This window comes from Silurus meridionalis, chromosome 26, assembly GCF_014805685.1.
Source record: "Silurus meridionalis isolate SWU-2019-XX chromosome 26, ASM1480568v1, whole genome shotgun sequence".
NCBI lineage: Eukaryota > Metazoa > Chordata > Actinopteri > Siluriformes > Siluridae > Silurus > Silurus meridionalis.
In genome coordinates, this window is record NC_060909.1 from 9,123,285 (window position 1) to 9,141,870 (window position 18,586).

The 18,586-nt window shown below is 36.3% G+C and overlaps 1 protein-coding gene across 3 annotated transcripts; it reads left to right on the top strand.

Moving 5' to 3' along the window:
• The first annotated feature begins 8,064 nt into the window (after nucleotides 1–8,064).
• LOC124380121 (akt interacting protein) lies at nucleotides 8,065–17,674 on the top strand. 3 transcript variants are annotated; one of them, XM_046840889.1, is made up of 11 exons: nucleotides 8,106–8,193; nucleotides 10,152–10,250; nucleotides 11,574–11,670; nucleotides 12,020–12,225; nucleotides 13,222–13,286; nucleotides 13,520–13,620; nucleotides 13,850–13,938; nucleotides 14,395–14,493; nucleotides 14,776–14,883; nucleotides 15,088–15,148; nucleotides 16,331–17,674. In XM_046840889.1, the coding sequence occupies exons 3-11, from the start codon at nucleotides 11,629–11,631 to the stop codon at nucleotides 16,436–16,438; spliced, it is 879 nt and encodes a 292-aa protein (XP_046696845.1). In that variant the 5' UTR covers nucleotides 8,106–8,193; nucleotides 10,152–10,250; nucleotides 11,574–11,628; the 3' UTR covers nucleotides 16,439–17,674. The 3 variants fall into 3 exon arrangements, with proteins under 3 accessions (XP_046696844.1, XP_046696845.1, XP_046696846.1); XM_046840888.1 differs by lacking the exon at nucleotides 10,152–10,250 and having other exon boundaries at nucleotides 8,065–8,193; XM_046840890.1 differs by lacking the exons at nucleotides 8,106–8,193; nucleotides 10,152–10,250 and adding an exon at nucleotides 8,783–8,930.
• Nucleotides 17,675–18,586: the final 912 nt, after the last annotated feature.

Consider the following 18,586-nt stretch of genomic DNA (forward strand, 5'->3'; position numbering starts at 1 on the left):
CTGACCTCGTCCATCAACCTGTCCATCAACACTGAAAACAGGAAAGGGCTCAGAGCCGATCCTTGATGCAGTCCAACCTCCACCTTGAACCAGTTTGTCGTTTCTACCGCACACTTTACTGCTGTCACCCTGTCCTCATACATGTCCTGCACCACCCTCACATACTTCTCTGACACACCAGTCTTCATCATACAGAACCACAATTCCTCTCTCAAATTTTTATTTCATGATCCGCATATTTGATTTGGCACAAATTTTACGCTGGATGCCCTTCCTAACGCAATCCCCTTACCATTTATTCGTCTTGGGACCGGCACTAAGAGTGCACTGGCTTGTGCAATCCTAATGGCTGGGGTACTATATAATATATACAGTTGGGTCTATACTATATACTAGTCTCTATACTATATACTATATGTACAGTGGAACATCGATACTTGCGACCTTGACACTCGCAACCTCGACTTTTCATTTGGAACCGGACTGAGAGTAAATCACGAAAAATCTGATCGTTCATGAGAAGCCGCAAGTGGCTCGAAAGTTCGGAGTAACATTTCAAAACAAAGTTTGTACTAATAAATTACATAAAAATAAAAACTATTTTATTATTGTATTATTCATTTTAAGACTAAATAAAACATTTATGAGAAGTTATTCAAATTTTTGTTGAGTTTACAGTACAGTACATGTATAATTACCCCTGAAAAAGGAACCATCAAAAGAAGAGTCAAAACCTCGTGATTTGTTACTCGCGAGGAGTCATAGAATGTAACCCCAACTAATATCAAGGTTGCACTGTACTATATACAGTTGGGTATATACTATATACTATATATACAAAATACAGCTGAGTCTATACTATATACATACAAACTAATTTTATATGACAGATAAAAAAAATAGCAATTGAATAACATATTTCTATTATATTCATAGCTTTATAACTATATAGACCTTTTACCTATTTAAATCAACATGCTGAAAGCTAGATATAACTGCGTGGATGCATCAGATACATAAAATATGCTATTTAAGTTGTGAAAGCAAAAGATTTATGTTTTAACAACATCTGATCAGAGAGTGGATGATACATCTTTTAGATCTTGTTCCATATGGCACGTAGAACAATACTGTCAGTGAACACATGTACTAAAGGTTTTGACCAGGTTGTAAATGCATATGCCTTATGGAATACACAGTACCTCATAGTTCACACAGCTTACATGTGGTATGTTTGTCACCCTTTTCATTCAGTCCTGTTTATTAGAATTAGAATGCTAACGTGCTGATTTTTAGTGACCTTTCATAAATGTATTGCACTGATGCTTTCTCCTTCTCTTGGTTCAGATCTCGTTCCCTCTGCATCTCAATCCGATCTGAGTCATGTTAGGAAAGCGTCTGCTCCAGAAATGACAGCAGCTGAAGCCTGGCTTTTTTGGGATAACCCCTGCCGCCGTGCAATATTCATAAATTTAATTTCCAATCCGTTCCTCCTTTTATTAGTTTGGGTGTTATTAAATGAGATTGCTTCATCTTAATATATATCCGGAGCCAGGAAGGCGCCGGTGAGCTGGTATTCAAATCCAATAACATGGCCTGTACTTAGAGCATAGCACTAATAAAGGGCGGCATGTACCGTGCATATGCAGACACATTGCACACAGCATTGAGAGGAAGCAATAACGTGTACGCCGGCCTTTCAAGGCCCAGGGCGTCCTGTGTTTGTGCCTGCCTGCAAAGTAGAAATGCTGCTGTAAGTTGGAAGAGTTGTAGATATCTAATTAGGAGGCTCACTCAAGGTAAAGGGTGAATGCTGTTAGTCATAAGCTTAGAGGATGAGGTCATAGGATTGTTCCCTTTTTAATTTTTAGATTTGTTTAGTTTTTATAGATGCTTTACTATTCTTAAAATGAATGCAAAAAACCTTAATCCAAAGCTTGGATTCATTAATCTTAATGTGCTCTATATACACCTATCACCCTCAGGAAATATAGACAAATATTGTCTAGAGCACAATAATGCACAGATAAATATTTGTGCATTAATGTTGTTTGCATTTATAGATCACCTTAGTGTTAATTAAGTACTCATATGGCTGGAGGCATGCTGTGTTTTGTGTGTGAGAACATTTTTCTGGCTCTGAAAGATATTTGAAAACAGTCAGGATTTGGCTCTTCAACTAGATCGTGACTTGAAGCATACATCCAAATCTAAATGGAAGTGGTTGCTGGAATACAATAATGATGTTTTGAAACAATCGCATTAATCTCCAAATTTGAACCTTATTCAAACCTCTGTGGTCGGATTTGTCAGGGCAGTAAGGCTATCATCAACCACTGACATTTTCTTTACAAGCATCTGAAACACTGTTCTAGTTTAGTTGCAAAAATCCTCCCCAAATACTAATCAAGAGGTGTCAATAATTTTGAAGAAAAAAAAAAAAAACATTGTTGAAAGATTAAACACAACATAACAAACTATAAATAAAGTCACATTTAAGATCCAAATATTACTAATATTAATAATAAGTGTGCTTTTTATATTTTATTTTACATTGTCAAGAGCAGAGGTGCCCAAATGTTTTCATGGGAAGGGCCAATAATCTAACTTGATTGAAAATAAATGATAAAAAGTAAATTGAAAGTGAATGTTCTATTATACAAAACTGTATTGTATGAAAGGTAAAGTTGCCATGGTTTCCCCTATTTATAATTTCACAATATTTAGAAATAAATAAATAAATAAAGATTACTCTGTAATCTGCTTAACTAATACAGCTTTATTTTTAAAGTATTTTAGTTCAATGAAACTTATACTACAATAAAAACTTAGAAACAATCCCAATTATAGTGCAATATAATCCAATGCCTAATACATCTAATCAATCTATAAGCAATATAGACATATGCTTGGAATATCAGTGACCTTTAATGAGAGATTGGATTGCATTTAACATTGACAAAATCAGACTCACAGAGATTTCCAACAGCAGCTTACAAATAAAATATTAAAAACATTTGTTAAATGTTGAATTAGAACTGAAGATGTGTTAATGTGTTAATGACCTTTTTGTCATATATGGGAGGTCAACTCAAAAGTCAGCATGTGATAACTTTCCTGTATACACATTTATACAGGAATGTTTTAGAATCAAACAAAATAATTTTTTTTAAATATCAGAACAAAACCTCATTGTTAAAACCATTATAATGGAGGTAAGTATCCTCATTTGAATTTTATCATCTAATATAGGTATTTTCGTCTGAACATCTGAGTATTGACAGCCCAAGCGGCTAAGTCATGTAGTCATGCTAAGTCATCCTGCAGTTTTTCATTTATCTGTTTGCATGAATTAATCCAAGGAATTACAATATAGGAAGGCACCGGTGAGCTGGTATTCAAATCCAATAACACGGCCTGTACTTAGGGCATGGCACTAATAACGGGTGATGTGTATTATGCATATGCAAACACCACACACACACACACACACACACACACACACACACACACGTGTGCAGTACTGAGAGAAGGTAATAATACATCTGTCAGCATTCTGTATTTCGAACAGTTACCTTTCTGGAGATCTAATATAAATATGACATTATTATAATAATATGGTGTCAGTCAGGAAATGTACAGATAGAACAAATGACCTTAGTGCACTCGCTAACAAGTGTGTTTCAGGTTTTATTTGAAATCACTTCCTTATACAGGAGATAGGGCTACTTAATAAAAATATATCACAGCTTCTTCTTTCTCTCTCTCCCTCTCGCTCTGAACTCCATTTCAGCTTTGCTTCTCTAGTAAAGGTTGCAGCTTAGACAAGCTTAGCCTGATCTAGAAGTGACCTTTTATTTTTAATATGAATAGTTCTATTTCGTCATAATTTTTTTAAAAAATTATTTATATGATGAAATGATCAGGCACAATGGATTTTGCTTGCTCTCTTTTTTTCATTAGTGCTGTAAAATGCCACTCGCCATGTGTTAAGGTCCTCGAGCCCAGCCAGATTACCTGACCCACCGCCTCGTCTTTACGTCCTTAACCGAGGCTCAGCAATGAGAATTAATATGCATACAGCTCTACAATCGTTCTTCCTCGCTCTTATTCTCACAGACACACTTTTGTCTGGGGTTCAACGGGCAACTTTATCAGGGGGAACATTATTGAGAGCTTTGCTGGGAGCTTCTTCATCACGCTCACATCAGAGCCGGCCCAACACTTGTCACTGTCAATCACTAGGTGGTAATACACTGAAGATTCCCTCATTTGGTTTAATAAAATCTCCAGGCTTATTTGAACTGCAGTCATTACAGCAAATAATTGCTGCATCGAGGTGTTAGCCAGGGCCGTAGCCTAAGGGATAAGACAAGCCTATTGCTGTGTGAGAGACTCGCTAGCTCTCATTCTCTCTCCTCTCTCTCCTCACTCCCAAGTCACGCATATTCCAACAATGAATATTGCATTTGGATCCAGCTTTGCCTTTTCTTATTCAAACTAACATTGTTATTACTTATTATCTGGACGTGAAGTCATTCGTTCTGCCGTCTTTATGGCTTCTGCTGTCACGGCAAATTTCACCAGGGGCTGCCAATCGCAATTTTTAACTGTCAGCTAAACCAAATTGCACATCAGGACGAGCGAGGCTTCACAGGCAATGAGACTGACAGACGGAATGAGAACGGGACATTTTTCATCCACAGTTCATCCAACTACCGGAAGGGTGTGGCGGAGGAGCGCAAATAATAATTTTTTTTTATGTTGAACTTGTTTCCTTTTTCTGAAGTAAACCTGCTGTGTCATCTGGTTGAAAATACCGCATGTATACACATACAGCCATTTACACTTATAACCACCGAGAAGTACATCCTTGTCCCATCCTTTTTGGAGTAAAATGAGCTATGCTATGCTATGCTATGCTATGCTATGCTAGGTAATTTTGACATGATCTTATCTATCTCTACAGCAGTAGCTCTATAGGGTTTGGGAATCCATGTCATATCATATTGCATTATGGGATATATTTGTCATATAGTCAGCCTAGGCTTCATGTGATTATACAGTGACAGAAAACACTGCAGGATTTTCTGAGTGAGAGCATCAAATGTAAATACATTTTTGATGAATAAATACAGTCAACAAATACAATATCAATACAGTACAATATAAATATGAACAATTTTATGTGTAGAACATGTAGGAGGTCTATCTATCTATCTATCTATCTATCTATCTATCTGTCTGTCTATCTGTCTGTCTGTCTGTCTGTCTGTCTATCTGTCTGTCTATCTATCTATCTATCTATCTATCTATCTATTTAGGGATTAAATTAATGGAAATACGTAGGCCTTACATTATATATATTCATTAGTTACTTTACATATATTTATTAGTTATCTATCTACATTGATCATACAGTCACTGTTTAAAGCAAATACCTCATGAATCTATGTCCACTGGTGTTACCTGGCATTCTAGCTAACATGCGACTATTGCACGATAATGCAAATAGCTTTTGCCTGAATATCCAGACAAGATCAGTATAAGAATTTATAGTTGTACTACATTCAGTCCCAACATATTTGCACACCATTCCATCCCATGCCATCTACCATACCATCAAACAGCCCCATCGGTCCTACACACCAAACTCAAGCCCTTCTAGGCTGCGGTTACAAGAGGGGGGCCTCTGCAATCATACAATTGTTGTGTAGTCTGCACAAGCAAATGATCTATGAATATTAAACACTTTCGTCAGGACAGACCATATTAAAAGTTCAACGTCTCCTTATCTGCTGCTCAATATCAAGTCATCATTAAAAAAGATTAACTTCAATCCGTCCACCGGATTGTTTTTGTGGCCCAAGTTAATGCGCTCATGAGACACAGCAGTCGGAATATCAAAGGCACACCGTTTAGCTGTCACCTTTTTCATGTTGTGTGTTTGGAAAATGCCAGCAGGACCAGAAGAGCAACAAACCCATTTGTGTTAATGGAGTTTTTGATTTCCAAAGTGGCAGAGAGGCGCGTGACCTTGCGTTGTTTACTGACCGCACGGAGAAACCGCAGGCCAATTACCTTTATTAACGGAGTGTAGTGGAAACAAAATGGAATCAGACAATTAAGCAATAATGAAGTCAATAATTAGTTCCTCCTTTCAAATTTGGACAATGTCATTTTCCTCAATTAAGTAAATCGGTGAAGCAGTAAATTAGGTTTTTTTTCCCCCACCTCCTTAATGATCAATAAAAAGGGTCAAGATATCAATCAATCAAACATACTTGGAAAGTTGCTTATGCATTACAGAAAACAAATTAGGAACTGGCTCTAATAAACCCGCAGCTTTATACTGTATGTCGTGCAAAAACCAGTGATCCCGTCATTTTATAAGACGCGTCAACTTATAAAACTTAGTGTAATTCACGGAGACAAGCTCGAATGTGTCATGCTTACAACGGGTCGAGAGGTCAAGGCTAACAACTAAATCTAACAACTAATCAGGAGAGCAAATTCTCCAAATTAACCTTCTTAATGAATTCTACATTTACTGCTGTATATTTTATACTTTAGAATTTTTGTTTGTGATATCACAGAATGAACAGTCTGTGATAGCAACCATACAGTTCAAGAAAACTCAGAACTCATAATGAATCACTAAAGGTGTATAAAACTGTACATAGTGTTTAATATGCTAATACACATGGAGGTAGAATGGCAATATTATTGAAAGCTAAACAATGGTTATTAAGAGGAGGTTAGGTAAAAATAAGCTGTGTATTTGGGGTTAAAGGTAAGTTTTGAAGTACTTAGGGCAACACAGTAAGGTGGAAAGAGCCTCAGAAAAGTCCCATTGTATTATCTTATTTTGGATCGATGTAAATCCTAAGAACTGCATTTTGCTTTCGAGAATATTACAGATACTTGCCGCATGTCATCAGATATGAGGAATCAAATCATTTCTACTAAATATTTCTAAAAAAATACAATATTAAAAATTCAATGCATTGTTTTCACTTTTATGACATTCATATTGACATAATAATATCTAATATGCTTTATGATACAAGTTTGGAAACAAAGACTGGATGTTGAGCCTAATTCTGAGTGTGTGTCGCCCCCTGCTGCTTTATACTGGATGCAGCAACCTGCTTCTAATCTTTTCTTGCAGATTATTTGTTGACTTTGTAAAACACTGTTTAAAATCGCTCCGATTCACGTAAGAGTTCTGCTGTTAATCTTTTCAAAGATGTTTACTGCTTAATTGGATGTAAAATTATTTATTTTTTTAAGTCTTACAGTATCATTTCTTACAGTATTCTTATGTGCTTCAGCAGATTGTTTTCTGGTTTTAATTACTTTTTATTACCTTTATTTAAATTAAATAAGAAAGAGAATTGTTGAATATAGTCAATATTTCGTAATGAACAGATATAAAAATATTAAACTTGTCTTTATCCCTAGTGGTATTATCATGGATAGATCCTTTGTACTGTACTTTGTACTGTAAATATAAGTAAGTTTTTAAGGTATACTTGGTCTACTGATTAAAACTAATTGAAGGCACATGACATGCAGCTTCTTAGGTAAAATATACATAACACATATAAGTATAATATACTAATATATAATATATAAATATGCTATATAATCTAATATAATGAACTTAAACTAAAACTAAATTATTGCACTATGCAAAATAATAATTAATAATACTTTTATATGATATACTAAACATACTGAAGGCAACAGCTAAAATAAGAGAAGAAAAGATCATTTTGTTTTAATAATTTGAAAGCATATTTGAAAGTCAGAAAACGTGTAAAATGTATATAATATAATACAATATAATATAATAGTATAATTTAGGATGATGTTGGAATTCTTTTGATTTGTTATTAATAATAATAATAATAATAATAATAATAATAATAATAATACAACTGGGTCAATTAAATGTGTCAAGTGCAAAGACATAGACAGCTTAAATCCCGCCTTCACACCCATCAGCCAATCAGAATGCTCTCTGGGATTTATTAAATGATTGAAGGGGAACAGGACCAATACATTTCCTCCTGGTTGTGTATTAACCAATAGGATAAAAGTAGAGCTGCTGGTATCCGTCAGTCAGAAAATACCTCAAATAGCTATAAAGTGCTTTAAAAATGTCTGCTCGCCCGGGAGTTTAGGATGGTAAGAAATCGATTGTTTCTTTTATTGAAACGGAGATTAAAAACTAAACTTGGTATACAGTTAGAACTGTGAAGGATGGATGATAATATAGATGGTTAATAAAAACCTCTTACGGAGAAATGAAAATAATACAGCGTTAGCATTGTTAACGATACGGAATCTGAAAAATAAAATTACATTGGCCGGGTTTTATTTGCATCTTTGTGGTGATCAATTCTTATACCGAGCCATATTCAGGTGTATTTATTATTAATGAATTAGAAAATAAACAGTATATCTTCGAATCGTTAACTACAGCCTAGAGTTGTTTCCGTCCATAACGATTGACAAGTTTCTGACCAATCATATTCCGGGCTTTAACTTGGGTTCATCCGCTCAGCCAATTGCGTTGTTTTATGGTAACGTAGTCCCGCCTCTAATCAAGGTTCTGCGACGTTTAGTTATGTATTTGGGTGGATTTGCTTTTGTGCACCTGTATTCGGAACAGACGGATTCTTAGGCGGGGATTGGTCAGAATTTGACGGACATCCTGTGAGCGGAAATTTCAGCTAATCATAGAGGAGAAGGCGGGGTTTTAATGGGAATACGGGTAGGAAAAAATGCCTGCCTCTCAGATTTATTGATATGAAGCTAGATGGGTAGAGATAGTACTAGCGTGAATGTGAGTAAATGATATATGTTGGAGAAAGGTGGAAGAGTGACAGAGCTGTCTGTCTGTCTGTCTGTCTGTCAGTCAAGTAAGTCTTCACGCCTTTCGTAGAACCACAGCTAGCATAGCTAATAGTATCGAGCTAGCTGAGACTCGTTAAGTCAAGGTAGCTGATTAGTGCATATGCTCCTGGTTCATTCACTATTGGACTGCTTTTTGTTGTGTATTTTAATTAAACAATTCATTTATTTATTAAATTTATAAAAAATATATATTTTTAGGTATGCAATGTCTGTGTGTGTGTGTGTGTGTGTGTGTGTGTGTGTGTGTGTGTGTAATAAATATATAATATTAATTACACACACACACACACACACACACACAGTGCTCTGCCAATCCTGTTCACTTAATCAGCAACCTCAAATCCGGTTATGTTCCTCTTCATGTCAGTCCTGTTCTTCAGCAATGTTCTTCTCAGTTAGATTTCTTTAAAAAGAGACTGAGAACATTGGATAGTAACCAGCTGTCATTCAGCATCAGGTTGCACATTGTGTTCTCAGATGAATTGGCTGGACTGCTCAGTTCAGTATGAGCAACTGTTCAAAATAGCTGGAGCATGGAACAAATGTCTTCTAAACTCCTTTGCATATTTGTTGAATGATCATTTAATTTTGGATGAAAAAAGGTGTGAGGACATAATTTCTGTAAATAGAATAAGGTTTACACAAACACTATGGGTGCTCACAATTATTCTGTGTGTGAGTTGCCCAAGTCAAAAACCTACATTAAAATAAATTTAAAAAAAAATCTATATTCACTATGCATGCGTACCCCGCATAACCGCATGGCACAATAAATACACTTATGGTTACTACCATACTGTGATGACTTGCACTGAATGGAGTCTGCCAGGGTTGTATAGACCGTATACAGTAGCTGCTGGCAGCAGGGATTCTGCGGGGTCTTAAGTGTAAAATAATAAAGTTATTTAATTTAAATTCTTTGTTCTAGGTCTTAAACAAAAACCAGAGCATTAAGTTTGTTTATTTGATGGTGTAGTTATTTCTTCACTGTATCAAGACTACAAATGATACCAACATGCAACAGCCAATCAGCTTCTGTTGTTGGCACGAATCTTGAATTGCACCACAAACATAAATCAAATAAAAAATTTCCGCTATGGGGAAGTACAATGCATTTGTTTTGCTTACAATGCATTTGTGTGTGTTTTTAATGTTGTGATCTAAGTCTTAACTCTCATTCTTTATGGTCTTAAAAAGTCTTAAATTTGACTGTGTGTAACCTGCAGAAACCCTGTGGTTCAAGCTGATTTCCAAACGATCATCAGACAAAGGTGGAACGGTATTTCGACTTAATCGTCATTTGGGGAAAAAGCTGATTTGCATTAGTAAGTGGAGTCACACGGCTCGCTGGAGTTGTGCAGTAGCTCGCACGCGTTTGACCGCATGCATGGTGACTAGCGGTGTAACGGTACACACAATCCGTGGTCACGGTTCGGTTAGGAGGAAGAAAGGCAAAACCTAAAATTGCTTGTAATTTTTTTTTTTTTTATAAATGCAGTTCATTAATATTTGGAAACAACATTTGAACAGTTTACATTTTGCTTGGTTAAATAATATATAAAATATTTTATAAAAAATATAATAAATCTAACGAATGCAATACACTTATTATATTCATTACATTGCGCAATCAATTAAATTGGCTTAAATTAAATAAATAAATGGGGAAAATCTTTTATTAGTTTACATTTGTTAGACTCCATTTGGGGGGGGGGGGTGATTTTACATTTAATATTAAATTTTTTTTTTCTACTTTTCTTATTTTAGCAGACTTCACCAAATGTCTTCATTCCTTCCATCCTTCATTCATTCACTCCCTCAATATGTGGTATTTTTTTAAGCTAGACATAAAATGCTAAAGACTCATTAGCGCTAGCATTAGCCGCTAACCAGGAAGTGGTTAACTTTTTTACTCTATGGATTCATATTTCACTTTAATTTCATTTCACTGCAAGTTATATCCTGCAAATAAATGTTTGTGACAAAGTAAATATCTTGAATCCATAGCGGTTATCGCTAACACTATTGATTTCTTGATTATAGCATTTTCATGCATACGCAAAACAAATCTTATTTCCGGTACTGAGTGAGTAGCCTCAATGACACTACGCTAACTCATTAGTTTCTAATGGGTTCTTTTATTATTATTATTATTATTATTATTATTATTATTATTATTATGGAATATGGTTTTTCAAGTGCGAGGCGAAGTTGTGATCTGCCACTTTTGGAAACTTAGATTTTAACGGTGTTCCACACGTAAAAAGGATTGCAAGCCCTGTAGCCCTGCTGTAAACTGTTGATGTAATGCAATTTTCGTGCTTGTAGAAATTAAAGAGATTAGAAGTATGAATGTGGGAAAAGCGGTAGTGGCCTGTGATTGGTTGTTTGTAAAGACGGCAGCCTGTTATTGGTTGTGTGGAACGATAGTGGCCTGTGATTGTTTTGTAAAGAAGACTGTCTGTTATTGGTTGTGCGGTAAGATTGTGGCCGTTGATTTGGTTGTTTGTAAAAATCACGGTCTGTTATTCATCGTGCAGAAAGATGGTGGTCAGTGAATGCTCACTGGTTTTTACACTAGTGTTGAATGAATCTCTCAAGTTGTATAAAAAGCACCATTGCTCATCCTGGTTCTTACTTTCTTTCAGTGAATCTTGTATGAGAGGCATAAAAGCACAACCCCCTGAACTTGCCCAATGAGTAATGAGCGCATTCTGGAGCATGTCGATGAACGTCAGCCGTAAGGTAAGATGAGACCTCGATTCTGTCCCGTTCTTTCATTTCAGACACTTTCATGTGACACATTTCAAAAGTGAATATGTCAACGGTCAGATTTTTAGGACTTTGAACTCATAATCTGCTAGAGTTGGTAAGTGAGAGCTTAATGTTTTACTGGACCCAGTGTGAGTGATTATTAGAAGCCGTGGTTACAGCTATCTGATACTTTTCTGCTACTTATTAGAGAAATTACTCTTTAACGATCGCACTTTCCAGGAGAATGCAGATTAAAATAATTGTTTGGGGAAAATGTATGACTTTATGAACTATAGCAGTTTCTAAACTAGTCCTTGTCTCTACTGTTTTGTTTGTTTAGAGATCTGAGGGTGAGGAGCAGGGTGGTGCCGGCGAGCAGAAAGCAAGTCCTGCTCGTCCTCCCTTTGGAAAGAAGCAGCTCCCCTCTATACCCAAGAATGCAGTTCCAGTCACTAAAGCATCCTTACCTGCAACAGCGACGCAGGCCAACGGCACACACGCCTCCTATGGACCGTTTTACCTGGAGTATTCCCTTCTCGCCGAGTTGTACGTACCGTTTTAATTAAGTGCAGATTCTTTAGTCAGTTAGAGGGTTTAATAATGCATTCCATTCACGATTTGTAATTTGTTAATGAACAATATTAAGATTGAAATGACTTATTTCTGAAACGTGCTTTTTTTTTTTTTTTTTTTTTTTTTTTTGTTTTATAAATTGATTAAAGGTTCACCATGTATTTTAAACCCAAAAAAAAAACTAATCCTTCAAAAAATATTTAATTAAATAAGCAAAGTCTCTGACCTTGGGAAAATTTTAAGTTTTAACTAGAAATAGAGCTCCAAAGTCAGCTAAACTGCCCAGCTTCATTTTAAGGTTTCTCGAGCACCGTAGATCTTTAACTATTTTTAACTTTAATCATGTGGTCGTGCAGTAGGTTTATACAGTAATGTGTGTTTAGCTATTGTGATCCGGTAAAATTTATTAATTCACAAGTGTTGTAACTTATGTCACTGTACTATAGTATGTAATTGGGTATTATAGGCAGTTCAGGCGTAACTCATGAATTACCTACAGTATGTTTGATTTTTAACTTGCTGCTTCAGCATATTTTATTTATTTTTGTTGTTTTAATAGGGGGTTCCCTGGTGGTCTAGTGGTTAGGATGCGGTGCTCTCACCGATGCGGCTCGGGTTCGATCCCCGGTCAGGGAACCAACCCCAGCCATTAGGGTTGCACAAGCCTTAGTGCCGGTCCCAAGCCCGGATAAATGGGGAGGGGAATTGCATTAGGAAAGGCATCCAGCGTAAAACGTGCCAAATCAAACATGCGGATGGTCCGCTGTGGCGACCCCTAATGGGAGAAGATGAAAGAAAGTTTTGTTGTTTTAATGGGAGCATTCAAAATTCTTTCCGAGAGCATTAATTCCAGAAAATCTAAAAAAAAAAGTCAAATGCAAAGAAGAAAAAACTGTGTACAAATCTTAATTTTAAAAGTACCAGATTCTACAAAAAGCTCAAACACCTTTTTATTTTTTTATTTTTTAGCACGCTGGTGATAAAGCAGAAGCTTCCAGGCATCTACGTTCAGCCCTCTTACAGATCAGCCCTGAGTAAGTAATGAAATGTTGAATTCTTGCTTTGTGAAATAAGATGTTTAAAAAATAAATAATAATAATAATAAAGCAAGTCCTGTTTGTGACCATGCTATCAATGGCATCATGTCTCCATAACCTGCATTAACTTATCTATATTTATTTATTAGATAAATGAAATCATGTGAGCTGATTAACTTCTTGAGATCATAGACACCAATCTGACTTCATTTTTATTTTTCTGCTTGCAGTGTGGTTCGGTGTAATTTTCATTAGGCACGGCTTGTACCAGGACGGTGTCTTTAAATTCACTGTGTATATTCCCGATAACTATCCTGATGGAGAGTGTCCCGTGAGTACTGCACAGATGTACACCCATGCACCGATTTTACCCCACAGCCACGTTGTTTATGCCTGGAAGCAGGCAGAGTCTCACTAAAGTGTAAAGAGCAGTTCCTTCTGGTTTGTCTTGAGGCTTCATTTGCTGTTTAGCTGTAGACTGTAGAGGTATAGGGTGTTTAAAACAAGCTGCATTCAGGCAGCGCTTTAACCGTGTGTGTGACTGCGCTTGTGGTTGGCAGAAAGTGGTGTTCGATATCCCAGTGTTTCACCCACTAGTGGATCCTGTTTCTGGAGAGCTGGATGTGAGAAGAGCTTTCACCAAGTGGAGGTGAGTGTTTCTCAGTCTTTTTGTTCCAGTGATGTACGTTTGTACATAATAAGTAAGCCTTGAAAGATTGCCCTTTTATGCAGTCTAATTCTTCTGGTTATTCAGCCCATGATTTGCGAGCATTTTTCTGACATATCAAACAAGCACAGGGTGGGCTGAAGAAAAAAAAAACAGTGACAAGGCACCCTAATTATTTAATAAATACAGCAGAAATGAATGGTGAGGGTAAAGTCTAAAAAAAAAAAAAAAAAAAAAAAAAAAAAAAACAAGCAAAAGTTTGACTCGCTGAGACTAGAATAATAGTATAATAGTAATTATGTTGTTGTTGTTGTTATTAAGTGAAAAATGTATATTATATTCCTTAAATATTTTAGGTTTTTTTTTTTTTTTTTACAAAAAACTCCTTGTTTTTATAAATAAATGTGCTTTTAAATGAGGCTCTCTTTTATTTTGCAGGCGGAACCATAACCACATCTGGCAGGTGCTGATGTACGCACGGACTGTCTTTTACAAGATTAACACTACAGAACCATTCAACCCTGAGGCAGCTGTATTGTAAGTGTGTGTGTGTGGATGCACTTGATTTTACTGTAGTGAACAAATTTAAAAATACTTTGACTATATGCTGATTCAGTATTCCTGCTTGTGCCCAATTGTCTGGTCTTAACATGGTCAAGGGGATGAACCCCTGGCTGAAAATGTAAAAAAAAACAAATTTAAAAAAAGTAATAACCTGCATGTATGTAAAGTGTTGTTGGTGTTTATGTAAGGGTTCTGCAGTGCTCTTTGTGCAGAACAAAGATCTGACGCCACACAATTCTTATTCTTGTGATCTAGATATGACAAGGATATTCAGCTCTTCAAAAGTAAAGTGGTAGACAGCGTGAAACTATGCAACAGCCACCTTTTCGACCAGCCTAAGATTGATGATCCTTATGCAATAAGGCAAGTAGGCCTCATGGAATGGCAAGAGTGGAAGGTTATGTTTTTTTTTTGTTGTTTTTTGTGACTAAAGTGGCTATAAGTGTATGTGTTGATCACCAACATGTTTAGTGCACATAATAATGAAAAAATGATTTAAAAACTAGATCAGAATTTAGAAACTTCTCTGTAATTGCTCCATTTCTCCCTGATGTTTCTTCTACCCAGCTTCTCTCCATGGAATCCAGCTGTGCACGACGAAGCAAAAGAGAAGATGTTCACACACAAAGTGAGTGATGGACTCGAGTTAAACTGACTTCTTGGTTACCTTTTACCTGTCCATGTTTGTGTACTATGCTTACGCTTACCATCTTAGGACTACAATTTGCATTAACAGTTCTACATTGAAGCACTGATCTCTGAACTGCACTCCTCAAAAATTTTAACTATAATGTATGGACATTTAGTGCCACCCAGATGAGGATGTGAAAGTAACATTTTAAGACTGGTTACTTCCTTTTTTTCCATCAGTGTTTTTCCCTGCCATTGTTGCCACTCGCTCGCTTATTTGGGATAAATGTATAGGGACAACAATTTATAGGCACTAATGTATAAAATTAAATCTCATAAGCTATTGACCTCTAAAAAGCTGCTTTCGGATGATATCCATTGTTAAAGGTCCTATACAAAAAACTGAATTGAGTGGAGCCATCTACCATAGACTGGTGTGAGGAAAATTGAATAACCATTCTGTACAACTATAGTTAGCAGAAAAGCATCAGATAATGTACATCTTTTTAACACTAAATACAACATTAAATCTGAAGGAAACCAATTTGTCCTCATATCATTTGTATTCACCAACCAGGCATAACATTGACATAACATTATGAGCGGTAAAGTGATTAACACTAATTATCTCTTCATCATGGCACCTGTTAGTGGGTGGGATATATTTATTAAGCAGAAAGTGAACATTTTGTCCTCAAAGTTGACGTGTTAGAAGCAGGAAAAATGGACAAGCGTAAGTATTTGAGGAAGTTTGACGACGGCCAGATTGTGACGTCTAGACGACTGGGTCAGAGCATCTCCAAAACTGCAGCTCTTGTGCTGTGTTCCTGGTCTGCAGTGGTCAGTATCTATCAAAAGTGGTCTAATGAAGGAACAGTGGCGAACCAGCGACAAGGTCACGGGCGGCCGAGGCTCAATAATGCATGTGGTGAGCGAAGGCTGCGAGCTCCTGTAGCTCAAACTGCTGAAGATACTGTTAATGCTCAAGGGGTCAGAAGCGTTTTGGCAGCAAACAGGGAACCAACACAATATTAAGCAGGTGTTCATAATGTAATGCCTTATCGGCGTATAACCATTTGAAAATATTATTGTTCTTGGACGTGCATGTTTATAAAGCGTTAGTCTTCTGAATCACAAGCTAAAATCCGTGCACCTAATACTTATTTCCTTGTCGCCATAGAGACGACCTGAAGATCAGCCGAAAGGGCTTCAGGTGTCAGGACTGTCATGGGTGAAACCCGGATCCACACTGCCGTTCAGTAAAGAGGAGTATCCGCTCCAGACCTGAATTTTCATCACGCCGAGGTGTTGGTGCAAGGCTCCCTCCATTGCCACTTGGACTTGCTGTGGCTCTTAAGTCTAGAAATCTCAAAGCATTTCCATGAACTTCCTAATTTTTTCTTTCTTACTCAGCTTTAAAGAAATTTCATATAGACCTCATTTTGCTGAAACAGCTTTAGATCATTTTAAACCAGGCTTGAGCTTTATTTGGTATAGACCTGAATGGATGTTAGTCACAATGCCAAGGTAAGAATGCAATCAAATTGCATAGAGCTGAGTATCGCCAAACTCTGCACACTGTTGCTCTTCTATTTTGGTTTCCAAATACAACAGACCACCTCACTATTTTGTCAAAGAATATTTTAACGGTTCTTGGTCGTAAATTCACAAAGAATGTTTTAAAGGTGGTTCGATGTGCAGCTTAAGGTTTTGCAGAATTATTTGATTAATAAAATGTATATTGCAGGTTTATTGCCTACCAACAGGACTGGCTTTACATTAGTCATTTAAGATGTAGTTGTGGTGGTACATGCTGTACTCTTCTGAGATTGTAATGGGGCATTATCCAAAAATAGTCTACAAAATATCCAAAATGCTATCATCAGTTCAGGTTAATTAAGATGAAATTTGATGTGCACCTCATGACAGATATAATTTGATAAACTGGTTGTGCAGAATTCTTCGGTTATGCAAAATATAGTTTGGCTTTAATTTTTTCCTTCACAATTTTTTTTTTTTTTTTCATTTTTAAATGCACATTACTACATTTAGTTAGTTTCATCTCGCCTTTTTAAAAAGGTAAACTGTATCACTACACTTTGGGTGGGTTGGTTGGTTTGATTTGAAAACTTTTTCTTTTTAATTTGTCCTTTTCTGTGTAATGAAATATACTGCGTTTGAATAGTTATAATATATAAAGCAGAGCAAGAGGGAATGCCTTTTTTTAACAATGACTAAGTTATGCCTAATTTCTTTCCATACTGTATAGTTAATAAATGGATGATGAGCAGAGTTTGATGTGTAAATAGTGACATTTTGTGGAAAGGCCATCCTCTCAGAAGTTTACTAAAAAACTACCAATTTATTTATATACAAAGATTAAAAGGTTGAAGCCTTTTTTTCTTTTTCATGCTATTCATTTTTTTTTTGCCCTGTCCCTCTTGTTTTGATATGAAGGCTGGACTGTGTAAGCAAGGTTAGGTTTTAAAATGCTGTCTTAAAGCAAATAAATTCAAGATTTCAATTTCGCTTTATGTATGATGTATGACCTCCGGGGGTGGTGTTTGTATTTGGGTGATAGTGTTTATTTGGAAGATGCATAGCAGAGTATAGTGAAATGCTAACGGTCATTTCTGTAATGTTAGGATTTATCCAACAGCGGTGTGCTCAGGAGTGAAACCAAACCGTGATCAGTTTTACCTACAGATAAAAGGCTGCAGAATATATTTTTTGATTTGTATGATGCTTTCTCCTTGGATTTGTTATCCTAGTCTGTGATTATCCCAAGTACAATGGATATGACTGTTCTGAACTGTTCTCAGTCTTGAATAGAGTTTAGAAAGGGATCACAAATATAATGAATTGAGCTGAAATGATTAATCTAGTTAAGTTGCTTTACTTCTGTGTTTGGAGGACAGAATCATGGCTACAAAAAAGCTCCCAAATTCAACTTATTGCCAAAGTTTGACATGACTTGATTTGACTTTGATTTTGACATGATTCTTTTGGCCTTAAACTGGTAGGAATTTCCGTGTCTCATTTTTCTGTATAGTTTAAACACAGCCTCAGACAAGCAAGAGTTTTGAAATGGGTGAACGAAGTGTGTAATGTATGAACACATTTCCTCACACATCCTGGGTTGGGGATTCAACACCGACCAGTGCCATCTGCTCAGGAGGTTTCCCCTGGTTTCTTCCCTCAGTCTGAAGAGTGACATAACTATATATGGTGTACTCTGGTGCCCTGTAATGAGTTGGCATTCCATGCAGGGTGTCCTCTACCTATTTCCCCAATAGAAACGTGGCAAAGAAAATACACTGATGGACAAATTTTGACATCATGATGATCCATCTGTTGTGTCATCATGTTTTATATTCATCATTTATAGTCATCATTTGTATTCAGTGAATGACACAAAATGAATAACACACAGTGG

Excerpts from the sequence above, each read along its gene's own strand:
- LOC124380121 (XM_046840888.1), top strand. The coding sequence starts at position 11,629 with ATGAGCGCATTCTGGAGCATGTCGATGAACGTCAGCCGTAAG. Across the intron at positions 12,226-13,221 it reads TATTCCCTTCTCGCCGAGTT|CACGCTGGTGATAAAGCAGA; the intron begins GTACGTACCGTT and ends TTTATTTTTTAG. Across the intron at positions 13,621-13,849 it reads ATCCTGATGGAGAGTGTCCC|AAAGTGGTGTTCGATATCCC; the intron begins GTGAGTACTGCA and ends TGTGGTTGGCAG.